Consider the following 13,652-nt stretch of genomic DNA (forward strand, 5'->3'; position numbering starts at 1 on the left):
CCTTCCCCTGGGGGTGAAAGCAAAATCTTCTCAAGCCGCTTGTCCAAGGGAGGGGGGGAAATCCCCCTCCCTCTAGCCGCACCTCTAGCAAGGATCCGAAAGTTTAACTTTTTAAAAGTTTTGAAAAGTCCATCAATTCAAAAGAGAGGGAATGAAGAAAGAAAGCCTCTCACCATACTGCCGCTGCTTCGTTCAAGAGTGCGTTCTCCGATCGGCATGGAGCGAGACGCACGCGAGCCCTCCAAAACTGCTCCCCGATGCCTAGAACGAAGCGGAGAAGCCCCCGCCAGCCACCGCCAGGACCCTCCGCGAGCCGTTCCCTCGGCAGGACGCCTCTCCGGGGCGTCCTGTGCCCCCCCAGAAGCGGGGGAAGCCCACCGGGAGAGCGGGAGCAGGCAAAGGCTTGCCTGTCGCCGTAGCCGCCGGAACCGGAAGTCCTCAAGATGTTTGTAATTCTTGTTACAAATGGAATTAGAATCTACAGAAAAATAAGGATTGCTGGCTGTCTTCTGAAAACTGATGTTTGTCCTACACCAGGGGTATCAAACTCAATTTCATTGAGGGCCATATCATGATTGAGTTAGACCTTGGAGGGCTGGGTTGGGTTGTGGGGTCTCTGTGGCTATGATGGAGGCCCCGTTTTGGGCCTGACAGCCTCCTGGACGACTCCGGAAACCATGTTTGCTAGCAGGGGCACTACAGGCCAATCCTTTGCTATTTCCAGACCGGCTCCGCTGGCCAGAGTATTGTGTATAGTCATGCTGGTCACATTATCACAGAAGCATTTTTGGACAATGCTGGTTCCCTCAGCGAGGAAATAGAGATCCCTAGAGATGGACACAACTAGATAGGGGAAACTTTTACCTTTATATAGCAGACTAAATGACAAAATCCCCACTAGCTAAAATTTGATGTTATCTTTAATTGCACTACATCATAATCAATTTACTCAAGCCAGTACAATAACACAGGTACCTGCAACTTGTGTGTGTTTATGTATGTTAGATAAATTATCTATTACAAATGTCAAAATCTCTAATTGCACTATTCTCTTTCTGGTTTATGGGATGTGACATGAATTTTAATTAAATGATTGCCAATCTTGACAACCTGAAAGTTATATTATTTAAATAAGTTTGAAATAATCAGACTAGGTTTCCTAATACATCACTCAGATTATAATTTGTTCTGCTGAAAACAGGGGTTGCAGAAGATATGAACACTTCAGAAGGTAAAGAAAAAAGTGATTTTGAAGTAGCAGTCATTTCGTTCATACTTTAAGGAAGGAATATATGTTCTAAGTTGTGTTCTAATATTTAGGCTTAATGCAAAGTAGGGTACAGAAACACAGATACCTCAAAACCATCCATTCCCACATTTTCTTTTCTCTTTTGCCGTAAGTATTCATCATATAGCTCACAAGATAACAAAGGGAATGGACATGTTTGGTACCTAGCTGTCAGTCAACATACTGACTTAGTAACCACAGCTGATATTCTGATTTGGTAACCATAGTTGATATTCTGATTCATGGCTGTCTATTGATAAAAAGCCAAAACAGATATTGAAAAGAAAATATGCCACATCCTTCCCATCATTTTAGACTGCAACCCCGTCTGCTGACCCAGACACAAGCATTGCACTCTGGGTTAGCATTTATTACTGTATGCCAAACAGCTTCCCTAAACCCAAGATTGGGCATCTAGGAAAAATTGAAGGGGTAGAATTAGATTTCAAACTGCAGCAAGCTAGAAAAGGATATTGTAATCTATGTGATTGTCCAAAAGCACTTTTTTTTTTCAAGAGGCAACTGGACTTTCTGGTTTTTCTTTGAAGACATTCACTTCTCATCCAAAACCCTTCTTCAGTTTTGACTGGATGGTAGAAGCAGCTTGTCGAATGAGAAGTGAAACGTCTTCAAAGAAATACTAGAAAGTCCAGTTGCCTCTTGAAAAAAAAAAGCACCTTTGGGACAACCATGACCTGGATGACTGAGAATCTCCATATAGACAAATTCATGTGATTCTTTTAAAGTAAACATGTCTCAGCAACTAAAAGCCCTTCCCTTGGTGTTTACTTCGAAAAAACCCCTCCATAAACATCCCCAAATAGAATCCATCTGCAGTCTGAGGGATTCTTTCCATCACCTTATTCTTAATTTTGTGTTGCATGGGACAAAGCTACAATGCTCCTCAAGCGGTACAGCTCGAGTTTTCTACTGTTTTATTTCGGCCAATACATCTCCCTTCTCGGAGTAACTGGAAGACGAAGGGCGATCCGAAAAAAAGAAAAGAAGGAGGCGATACCAATGACAAACTCCCCCCGCCCCCGAATAAAAAGCATCGCCTTCCCGTCAACTTCTTAGTCAGCGTTAAATTATCTTGCCCAGCCCAACAGGTTGTGCCAACCAATCGGATGACTCCCGGCGTCAAGGCAACCGGACCCTAGTCTTCTATTCGCGAGCTCTGAAGCTGAGGAAACGGCAGTATGGTTGTTTAGGTTAATGACGTCAATAACGGCGAAAAAGAAAATCGAACGGCTGAATCGTTTAAATAATTTCAAGTAGCTGTAAGGCAGTATTGCGTGCATAACGTTCGGCAGTTCCTGAGTGAGCCTCCCCCCCCCCTCACCCCTCTCCCTACGTTGTGAATCTTCGCCTAGTCCCGTGCTCCCTCAGAAAGCCATCACGGGAACTCGACGTCACCGGCCCAAAGCCGGTGGAAAATGACCGCGGAAAGGACGACGTTTATAAGACCGGAATTTCCTCTTTTTTTTGACGCATGCGCCTGGCCATATAGAGGGTCGTCCGGCGGCGCCGGCTATCAAGGGAGCCTCGGGCGCAAGCGCAGTGCTAAGTAGCGGTGGATTTGGGGGCGTGGCGAGAGAGAGGGAGAAAGAAACGAAGGGGGGGAAATTGGCCGAGTTTTCCTGTTTGGAGCGTCGGCCGATCGGCGAGAGAGGAAGTCTTGCGGGTGGCGCCATGGCGACCACCGTTAGTACCCAGCGGGGCCCGGTGAGTCGTCTTCGCTTGAAGACCCGGGGACTTTCCATTTCTTCGCTCCTCTTTAATCTCCAGAAGGGGAAATGGGGAGGGGGGGATGTCTTGGGAATGTGTCCGGAGGGTTCCGCAGTGGCCTCTCCAGTCCTCTCCTCTTTCCTGGCATGTTGGCTTACCGCTTAGGCGCCGGTTGACAGCCTGGTTGCCCGTAAAGGCGGACGGGCAGCTCCATCCAGGCCGTGATGGTCTTGTGAACGGTAGGTGGAGTCAGAGGTCACCCTGGCTAGAGTCACTTCCAGAGGCAAAATTTATCTGGCCCGGAGGGCGAGGAAAACCTCAGGGAAAAAAAAAAACTTGAGGGGGGGGGGGCTTCGTGACATGAAAAGCTCCGCAAATTAAAACCAGCCTGTTAGTTGGTCTAACTTTTCGGGCTTTTTCAGGCTGAGATTTTTCTCAGTAGTAAATAGTAGCTTGTTTTCAGTTATTTCTGCTTAGTCAGAAGCATGTCTGTTCATCTAAGACAATAGATCTCATATGGAAAGGTTACATTTTCAAACATTTGGGGTGGGAAGGTTTTTTTTTTTTGTCCAAGAGTTGGATGTATAATTTTATATCTTTGCCATTTACTAATGATTAATTTATATGTTGGCTTAATTTTGAGATTGAATTGCTCGACAAATTGTATGTCTCTTTAAAAGGATGTATTGGAAGATTGTAGAATAGATAAAGCAATCCATCTAACTGAAATGGCAGTGATTATTAGAAGTCAGCAAGAATTTGTTAAGAACAAATGGAACTTTATTTATATTTTTATATATGTATAAATATAAGTTTTTTATACATATAAAACTTAGATTGTGGTAATGTTAATTTTGACAAACAATTAATATAAAATTATTATTTGATAATGATAAAATTGTCCATTAAACGTTGTTTAATAAATATTGAATTGGCAGTGATATGTCCCGTAAGTGCATCCATAGTAGGTAATTACAACATGTTTTCAGCAACTCAAGTTTTAGGATTTTACTTGAGTTGAAAAGATGGTGACAATACTTAATAGGTTTGTAAATGACCCATACCTAGGTAAGTTATCTAATACAATATTTTTCATCCTAGATAACTAGGTGAACCCAGAATTCCTCAGCCAGCATACTGAAAGTTGAAGTCTACATGTCTTAAATTTAGTAAGGTTGAGAAACAGTTCTTTGTAGAGGATAGAAATTAAAAGTGAAGAAGACATTGCTGATGGAGAATGAGTTAATGGCTGAATTAATTTTAATTGAGACAAATGTAAATAGCATAATATTTCTTCTGCTTGTATTTACTTTTTTTTCAATGTACTATCACCAAGCTGTTGATCCCCTTTCCTATACCTGCTTGGCAATAGTGTATTCGAAAAAAGGAAATGCAAATTTTGCCTGCATCAAGAAATTTAGTTTCCAAATCTCAAAGAATGTCTATGGAGATTCTCAGTCATTTAGGTCAGGGTTGTCTCAAAGGTGCTTTTTCAAGAGGCAACTGGACTTTCTTGTTTTTTTCTTTGCTGCCTGGCCACTCCTTTGAAGACAGCCACATTTTGAACAGAGAAGACCACTGGTTTGAAAGAGGGGTCAAAGAGGCCATCTATATCAAAATTGAACAGCGCTCCCTCAACAGAGGAGGAGGGATACAACATCATCTATCTCCAATCTACAACACAGTCCTTCAAAAGTTTCAAGAAGGCTCCACACCCATTTGCACACTCAGGTGACCATGAGGACACAGATAAACCTCCACGTGACCTTAACGACTACTGAAAGAATGCAAATATCCAACTGTCTGCAAGGAGTATAAATCCTTCCATTCCCCACCATCCAGACAGAGCTGAAGAAGCTTCTTGGATGAGAAGCGAAATGTTTTCAAAGAAAAAAACAAGGAAGTCTCTTGAAAAAACACCTTTGGGACAAGCTCAAGGAATATTACAATCACAATAATTTATTGTCCTGACCTTTCCTTAGGTCTTAGGTCCAGTTTTATGTGCTACATTTTAGAAAGGATTCACACAAACTGGAACAATTTAAAGAACAACCAGAATGATAATCAGAGGATTGGAAACTAAGTCTTATGATAACAAAGAGAGAGCAAACTCAGTATATTTAGTCTTGAAAAAAGATAATTGAAGGAGCATATTGTAGTATTCAGGCCATCTGAATTCAGGCCATCTACATGGAGGAAGGTATGCAGTGGAGTACCCAAGGGTCTGTTTTGGTCCCAGTACTCTTCAACATCTTCATCAATGATTTGGATGAGGGAATAAATGGGGAACTCATCAAATTTGCAGATGACACCAAGTTGGCAGGAATAGCCGACACTCTAGAAGACAGGCTTAAGATACATAAGGATCTTGACAAACCTGAACACTGGGCACTATCTAATAAAATGAAATTCAATGGTGAAAAGAATAAGGTTCTACATTTAGGCAACAAAAACGAAATGGTACCTTGCTCAACAGTAGTACTGTGAAAGGGATCTTGGAGTCCTGGTGGACAACCATTTAAATATGAGCCAGCAGTGTGCAGCAGCTGTCAAAAAAAGCCAACACAGTTCTAGGCTGTATAAACAGAGGGATAGAATCAAGATCACGTGAAGTGTTAATACCACTTTATAATGTCTTGGTAAGGCCACACTTGGAATCCTGCATTCAGTTTTGGTCACCACGATGTAGAAAAGATGTGGAGATTCTAGAAAGAGTGCAGAGAAGAGCAACAAAGATGATTAGGGGACTGGAGACTAAAATATATGAAGAATGGTTGCAGGAACTGGGTATATCTAGCTTAAGAGAAAGAAGGACTAGGGGAGACATGATAGCAGTGTTCCAATATCTCAGGGGTTGCCACAAAGAAGAGGGAGTCAAACTATTCTCCAAGGCACCTGAGGGTAGAACAAGAAGCAATGGGTGGAAACTAATCAAGGAGAGAAGCAACTTAGAACTGAGGACAAACTTCCTGACAGTTTAAACAATTAATTAGTGGAACAGCTTGCCTCCAGAAGTTGTGAATGCCCCAACACTGGAAGTCTTTAAGAAGATGTTGGATAGCCATTTGTCTGAAGCGGTATAGGGTTTTTCTGCCTAGGCGGGGTTGGACTAGAAGACCTCCAAGGTCCCTTCCAACTCTGCTATTGTATTGTATTGAAGAGATATGTCACTTTGAAAAAGATGAAAACCTTACTCCCTTACACAGCTGGAGGCAAAATAATGATCTTAAGTTATATAAAGATATATTTCAGTTAAATGTTAAAAAAATAGTAACAGCAGTCTGACAGTGGCATCATTTAACCAGAACCATGGTGGTTTCATTGAATGTGTTTAAGTAGAAACTGAACTGATACCTTTCTAATCATATATTAATGTATAAAGTTTATTTCATAAAAATAGAAAGAGGTTAGGATCTCGGAAGACTCACATTCCTTGATTTTTTTGTTTTATAAAAAGGGATTGAAGTATTTTAAACTTTGAAAAATTAGGATTTTTTAATCTTCTGCTCTGTTACCCATTGGAAGTACTGTAAAGATGAAAACCGATTTGCTGGTAGCTATTTCAATCTTTGACTTGACTTTGAATTTGGCTGCAAGAGAACTGGAATGGACTAAATTTAGCAAATCATAGCCCATAGATAAACTCACAAATACTAAACAGGGTAGCCATGTACCAGATATTAGTACTATAATCAAATAAAATATGTTTCTTGTGTGGGACAAACTGGGAGAAATGAATTTGGCCGTCTGCATTTTAATTTAAAAATGTGTTGATACAAAGTTGATCATTCCATCTTCATGCATTTTGGTCCTTGATAATGCTCATGTCTGACTGCATTTTTATTTCTATTTAATATATTCAAGAAGAAAACGTATTGTGCATTCCTTATCCATAAGCCCAACCTATGGGTTACGGCCCACTAGTGAGCTGTGAGCTGTTTGCAACAGGGCCACAGAAACAGTGGGTGAGCATGGGCATGTGTTCTCCATTCACACAAATGGAACTGTGCATGTGTGCTTGCCAACCACTTGCAGGTAACCATCTGCTCTGCCCCCCCTCCCCCGCCGCCAGTTCGCAGAGACAGAAAGGTTGGGGAACTCTGCCTTACAATACTATCTTAGGCTTCTCAAATAATTAGATGTGGAGGTATGCAATAAATGAATAGTGCAGAATATTTTATTGACTCACATTTTTATTTCCTGTATCTATTCTTCTGCTTCTGGGTTTTTGGTTTTGCAATTTGGCTAGTCATTCTCTTAGCCCTAGGAAGAAGACAGTGATAAACCACTTCTGGAGTTCTTGCCAAGAAAACTACAGGAACAAGTCCAGACAATTGCCAGGAGTCAGCAGTGACTTGACGGCGCACACATGCACACCTACATGCACACATATATACATATATACACACACACAGACACAAATAGTATTTAGGGAAATATAAACATCTTCATTTGGAGAAACCTGAATGTTTAAAACATAAAGGTTATGCTTTTGTTTTTTTGAAAAGTTTTGGGAAGGTTTGCAGAGTGCAAAAACATTTTTTTTTAATTTGCCTCTTCAAAACCTTGGTGCATCTTATACTCTGAAAAATATGTTATTTTTTATTATATATTTACAAATTAATTCTTGCCCATCTACCCAAGAAGCTCTGGGCAGCAATTCACCCTTCATTGACTTTCTCTCTTCTTATTTTACCTCATACAGTTCTACATTCAGCTTCTAGGTTTTGTGGGACACATCCACCTCTCACTTCAGAAGAACTGAGTATACTGTTATGCACAAAAGTTTTCTTAGTTTGATATTCATTCTTCAACACAGTCTACATTCTGTTCATTATCTTTTTCCTAACATTTGCACAGCTTAATTTTTAAAAAATCAATTTTTCTATTTTCCCCATTTGAATGTTCTGCTGAGGCACATAAATAATGTCTGTTCCACTTATTTGCCAGCACTGTATTTAACTTGCAGATGCTTATTCCACTTTATAAAACAGAACTACTGTTGGCTTTTATAAATACCTTTCCATAGCCATTCCTCTTGTACAATAAAATTTAACTATCAGTGCACATCATTCTCAGTATCAGAGTTGGTTCCCTGAAGATTCAAACAGACTTATATGAACAACCAACTACAAACTTGTCTGTTACCGATAAAGACACTGGCCGTTTCACTGGTTTATAGAAAAACTGTGGAAAAAAGAATCAGAAAGTCCTTGCCTAATGTAGATGGCGATATATTGGATCTAAACTGAAAATAGTATAGTTGCTGAAATTCTTATGCCCATACCTTTTTCATCTTGGTATATTTTGTAAAGGGAACTCTAAGAATTGTGCTCAGAAAAGAACTACTTTCTGTTTTGGCAGCTGTCAAAGAACATGGCATTTAGCTAACAACATGACATAATTGTCATGCAATGACATAATTGTCATGTATGCACATACATCTACATCCTTAACCACCACAGTTCTAATGTTACCAGGAACATTCCTTACATGAATATATACCCATGAATGTGTTAATCAACTGAGGGGCATCACTTATCCTTGTCTTACTCCAGGTTTAATATTGAACCATTTGTAAGGATTCCATTCTCACATAGATGTTACTTCTATTGTGTAATGCTCTTATCACTTCCCACAACTAACCTCCTTCAATGCTGCCTCCGGATAAGTCATTATATAATTCATTTAATTAGTTTTTTTTGCTTCCTCATTTTTTTTGCTTCCTCATATTTATACTTTTTTCACTGATTATTGAACAACAAAAATCTACAATTACAGCTCCTTGCTTGCTATAGCCCTCATTGCTTTTTTCCAATTTTTGCTCATTGTCATTGTCTAAGGCAGAATCCCCCCAACCTTTCTGGCTTTGTGGACTGGGGTGGGTGGGTGAAGAAGGGATGGTCTCACATAACGCAAGCGTGTGCACGTAGCTCCATTTGCACGAGTGGTGGGCATGTGTGCCTGCCGCTCACACAAGTGGAGTGCATGCGCATGTGCTTGCCCGCCACTTGCACCCTTGGGTATGTGCCCACTGCTTCCACAGCCCAATTCCAAATGGCTCACAGCCCAGTAGTGGGATGCAGCCCAGGAGTTGACGACCCCTGGTCTAAGTGACCCAGTCACAAGTCAAGAACTACCTATATAGAGGAGCAAGACAAATAATTACATTCTTCCACTTTTATTTATTTATTTTATTTATTTCGTCAAGCATGAATTAGATAACAGATATAACTATAAACATGATTATGAATACATGAAATGAATACGAATACAAGGGAATATTAGGACAGGGATGGTAGGCACGCTGGTGCACTTATGCACGCCCCTTAAAGACCTCTTAGGAATGGGGTGAGGTTGACAATAGACAGTCTAAGGCTAACTTTGACTTGTTAGTCAAAGATGCATTTTCCCCCCAGAGGAATGCTACTTGCTCAGTTGTTCCCTAATCACCAGATCTATATTTTAATATAAAACACCCAAACCTGCAACTGACTATTTTCAGTAGTGTTCATAACTTATTCATATTTTTTTTCTCTGCCATTAGCATTTATGACATTGTTTTGGCAAGTGAATAAATAACCAAGTTTTGCAACTCCGTATAATCATTCTAAATAACTTACCAATCTGACTTATTAGGTCTATAGATAATTTAAAGATACATTTTATCTGTTTTTTTTAAATGAACAGCAGTTGAGGTTTGTGGCTTCATTGATAATCAAAGATGACATATGATATACTATAACATTACATTTATTACAGATAAAGCAATGTAGTGGAAATGCAAAGTTACACAATTCGAATTCAAAAGAAAAGGAAAGATCTTTCCTGGAAGAGAGATCTAAACTTTTTACATTATAGTAGCAACTGAAATAATTTCAGTATTTATACTCTCAGATATAAAACCTCTGAAGTCTAGATATGAACTTCCGATGAGAATATATATTTTTTCTTTTAGTAATCCTAGATAAATGTGTACTATAATAGAATATTGGAATATTTTACTTGTTCCAATTATCCTCTTCTTCATTGAGGCTTTAGTTGTAGAGTATGAGGAATGTGGGTAATGGTAGTAAGTATAAACTCGTTTATATACAATACAATAAGTTTTTAAAAAGCACAATAGCTTTATACATATGTTGGAAAAACACACACACACATATACATTCACTTGGATATTTACATTGTAACTTTACTGTTGACACAACATACATTTTATACTTTGTATTTTTCACTTTTTTAAACAGTTTATGTATTTTTTGGCAATGTAGGTATCTGTGTTTTGTTCGTTCTTGTTTTCTTTTTCTGCTATTTTAAAAAATAAAATAAATTATTTGCAAATGAAGGAAAATATATGTGTCCCAGGATAATGACGCAAAATCACATTTGGGTCGGTCATTTTTATTTCCTTCAACTGAACTGAAATTCTTCTTTGTCCTTGAGGACATTTTGGTATGGGGTAAGCAAGTGAATAAGAGCAGGTAATATTTGTGTTGCTATTAAAATGTGTGTTAATGCTTTAGAATTTGTATGATGGATACCAAAGAATGAGAATACTAAGAGAGACACCAGGATAATACTAAATTTTGAAAAATATTTATTAAGAAATTCTCCCTGAATATTATTATAGTATCAGAAGGAACCAATCTCAAACAGTTGTATGAGCCCAAGAGGCACGGAGGATTTCCAGAAATTGACTCATGAGGAACTTGGGTACAAGAGCAAATCTTATAGCCCTTTTTACCCAGTCTTCCACTGTTTGGAATGTTCACCCTGGTGCTGGGATAAGTTGTAAGAAGGAAATTAATGTTTGTATTTACATTGATTGGAGGGGAAGGAATTACAAGAGAGTGAGCAGGCACATGGTTGGAAATACACAAAAGAAATCCATGAACACTGGCTGATTCCCTAGCACTCTTGAGCTGTCAGCCAGAGGACTAATCAACTAATTAATATCATAGAGCTGAGCTTGTTAACTTGCAGTTAGTACCTTTTAGGAATGAGCTGTGCTACAGAGAAAAGCAGCTCAAGAAGAGATGGCTTGTTTAAGCAATCTTTCCACTCTGAGGTGAGGAGGGGAAAACAGGTCAGCACATGGGGCAATGCAATACTGTAATGGCAAGCACATGATTAAGAGAGAGAAATGTTGTAAATGTATGCATTGGTTGCAAGTAACTTTTTCTTCACAGTCATAATTGTGAGCGGGCCTCTATTGAAGAAGCAATTGCTAAACAAAGGCAACATACGGTATATTGATTAAGATAGCAGTTATGCAGTATGCTTACTTATATATTAACTTGTTCTAAAATAAAACAAGGTAGAATTATTCTCCTACGGATCATGTTAAAGATCTGGCTCATCTGGTATGTGTGAAATACAAAGAATTTATTTATTTATTTTATTTTATTCTTTGCATTTCTAAACCGCCCCCTCTCCCAAAAGGGACTCAGAATGGTTAGAAGCAGAAAAGAATGGAATATCGGAAATAGATATATTTAAAGAAGGCAGTTGGATGGATGAGAGTCCAATGGGTATTATCTAACTGGGTTATGTGTTTTCCTCCATAGGTATATATTGGTGAACTTCCACAAGATTTCCTTCGTATCACTCCAACACAGCAGCAACAACAAATCCAATTAGATGCTCAGGCAGCTCAGCAATTACAATATGGAGGAGCTATGGGTACTGTTGGGAGACTGAGTATCACCGTAGTGCAGGTATTTTAAAAAGTACACTTTAAAATGTATATGTTTCCATGCCAGCCTATAAAATTAAAATAACATCACTGGCTTTTGGCTAGTAATCATTATGTATTGTTCTTACAGGAAAAAAACAAATTATATATGGTAATAAGCATAAATTATTTTTAGAATTGTATAACATTGGAGTAGTACAAACTATCTCTAAAATCAGCCTCCACTATGAGCATATATTTAGTTACTACGTGGTTTTTTTTATTAGGAGGTTTTTAATCATCTTACACCAGGTACATCAGACGTCTGAATGGGGTTACAGATTCATTCCTTCACAAAGGACTGGTCTCAGTTTCATTAATAGAGACTGCTCCTGAGGGGGAAAATGGACCCAGAAGATCTAAATACAGTCCAGTAATGAACATCAATTTTCTTGGCAAAGTGCCTAAAAACATGGGTAGCTGCTTAGATCCAGACATTCTTGGATGAAGAAGATTTTTGCAGGGCTTTATCAATTTGTACTTAGACACTAAAATGCCTTAATTGCTGTTGGATTATTTTTATTGAAACAGATATGGAGTATAACCCTGTTGATTCTTTTGATTTTAGTACCTTTTGCAGCTTTTGATATTGTCAGCCATGACATCCGTCTACAGAAGTTGTCCAAATTAAGTGTTGATAGACCAGTCTTAAAGTGATTTTGCCCATACTTAGATAGATGTCTCTAAAAGATGGTGATGAGAGATTTCTGCTTGACCCCATCATATTTATGCCATGGGGTGTTGCAAGGTCCCATTTTGTCCTCATGTTCATTGCCTATATGAACAGCTGGATACGAATATTGAGAAATTAAGAATAAAGGCCCTTTCTAGGCTAACGGCAGTCAGTTTCATTTGTCCTTTACATCAGATTGAGGAGAGGCAGTAGAATGCTGAATTAATGCCTGGCTGCAGTAAACAAGGCCAAAAAGCTGAATTTCAATTTAGATGACAGAATCCCTCATCTATTTATGTAAATAGCATATAGCTTTAAACTTACCCCTTAAAAGATCAAGGTGGTAACTTGAGAAGGGGGTTTGTGGAGTTCCTGAATCCATCTTTGATGGAAGAGACACAAGGTCTTTGTGACATAAAGCATCTTTCTCCAGCTTAGGTTGTACCTCCCCTTGGATGGAGGTAGCCTTGTTTGATAGTCTGATAAATTTTGTTTAGATTACAGCAGTATATTATAAATGAAGTTTTCCTTGAAGAAGGTTTGCAAAATTCAGTTAATACAAAATACGTTGGCAAAACTGGAACTGAGTGATATAAACATACTGCAGCTTCCTTTGCTATCTTCACTAACTCCTACTTCATTTTTAATTCCAGCTCAAGTTTCTGATTTTTACCTATAAATTCCCTCAGGGCTTGGTTCTACATTAACCAAATGTCTTTTTTCTGTGTTTTTGAAAGGATTATTTTAAATTCAGGGTTTTGGTTTTTTTCAACAGATGAATAGTAAATGAGCTCTGCTGGTGACTATCATGATATTTCAACCTAATTTTAGGAAAAATAGTGGATATTTTCTAGGATTTTTCTGATAAGATATGTTTTTTGGAATTGTTTGGGGTATAATTTTCTGCTGGCCATTTTGTTCACCCAGATAATTTCTCTGTAATGTTTGTTTATATTTCTCTGAATTTTGTAATTGGCAGTCACCATATATCATATGTAAACATATTCCCCTTTGAAGACATTGTATGCAATCTGGAATGCTATGGAAGAATGCCCTTGATTTTATTTAAGCTTTGTAGAAAACAACTTTTTTTGGTTGATCTGATTAATATTGCAGTATTTCTGTAATTGAGCTTTTACATGGTTGAGAGAATGATTATACATTGACTTGGACTGAATTAGAATAGAATAGAATAGAATTATGTAGATGTTTTAGCCTGGGAATTTGTA

At 38.6% G+C, this 13,652-nt stretch overlaps 1 protein-coding gene across 1 annotated transcript in view; it reads left to right on the forward strand.

The window, feature by feature from the left end:
• The first annotated feature begins 2,859 nt into the window (after positions 1-2,859).
• TOLLIP (toll interacting protein) overlaps positions 2,860-13,652 on the forward strand; it is a 30,454-nt gene continuing 19,661 nt past the window's right edge. The window contains exons 1-2 of the mRNA XM_081968153.1: positions 2,860-3,013; positions 11,584-11,733. Of these exons, the coding sequence (XP_081824279.1) occupies positions 2,981-3,013; positions 11,584-11,733 (183 nt within the window). The 5' untranslated portion in view covers positions 2,860-2,980. The remainder of the gene's footprint in view (positions 3,014-11,583; positions 11,734-13,652) is intronic.

This window comes from Natrix helvetica (genome assembly GCF_964273705.1).
Source record: "Natrix helvetica genome assembly, chromosome: 1".
Lineage (NCBI taxonomy): Eukaryota > Metazoa > Chordata > Lepidosauria > Squamata > Natricidae > Natrix > Natrix helvetica.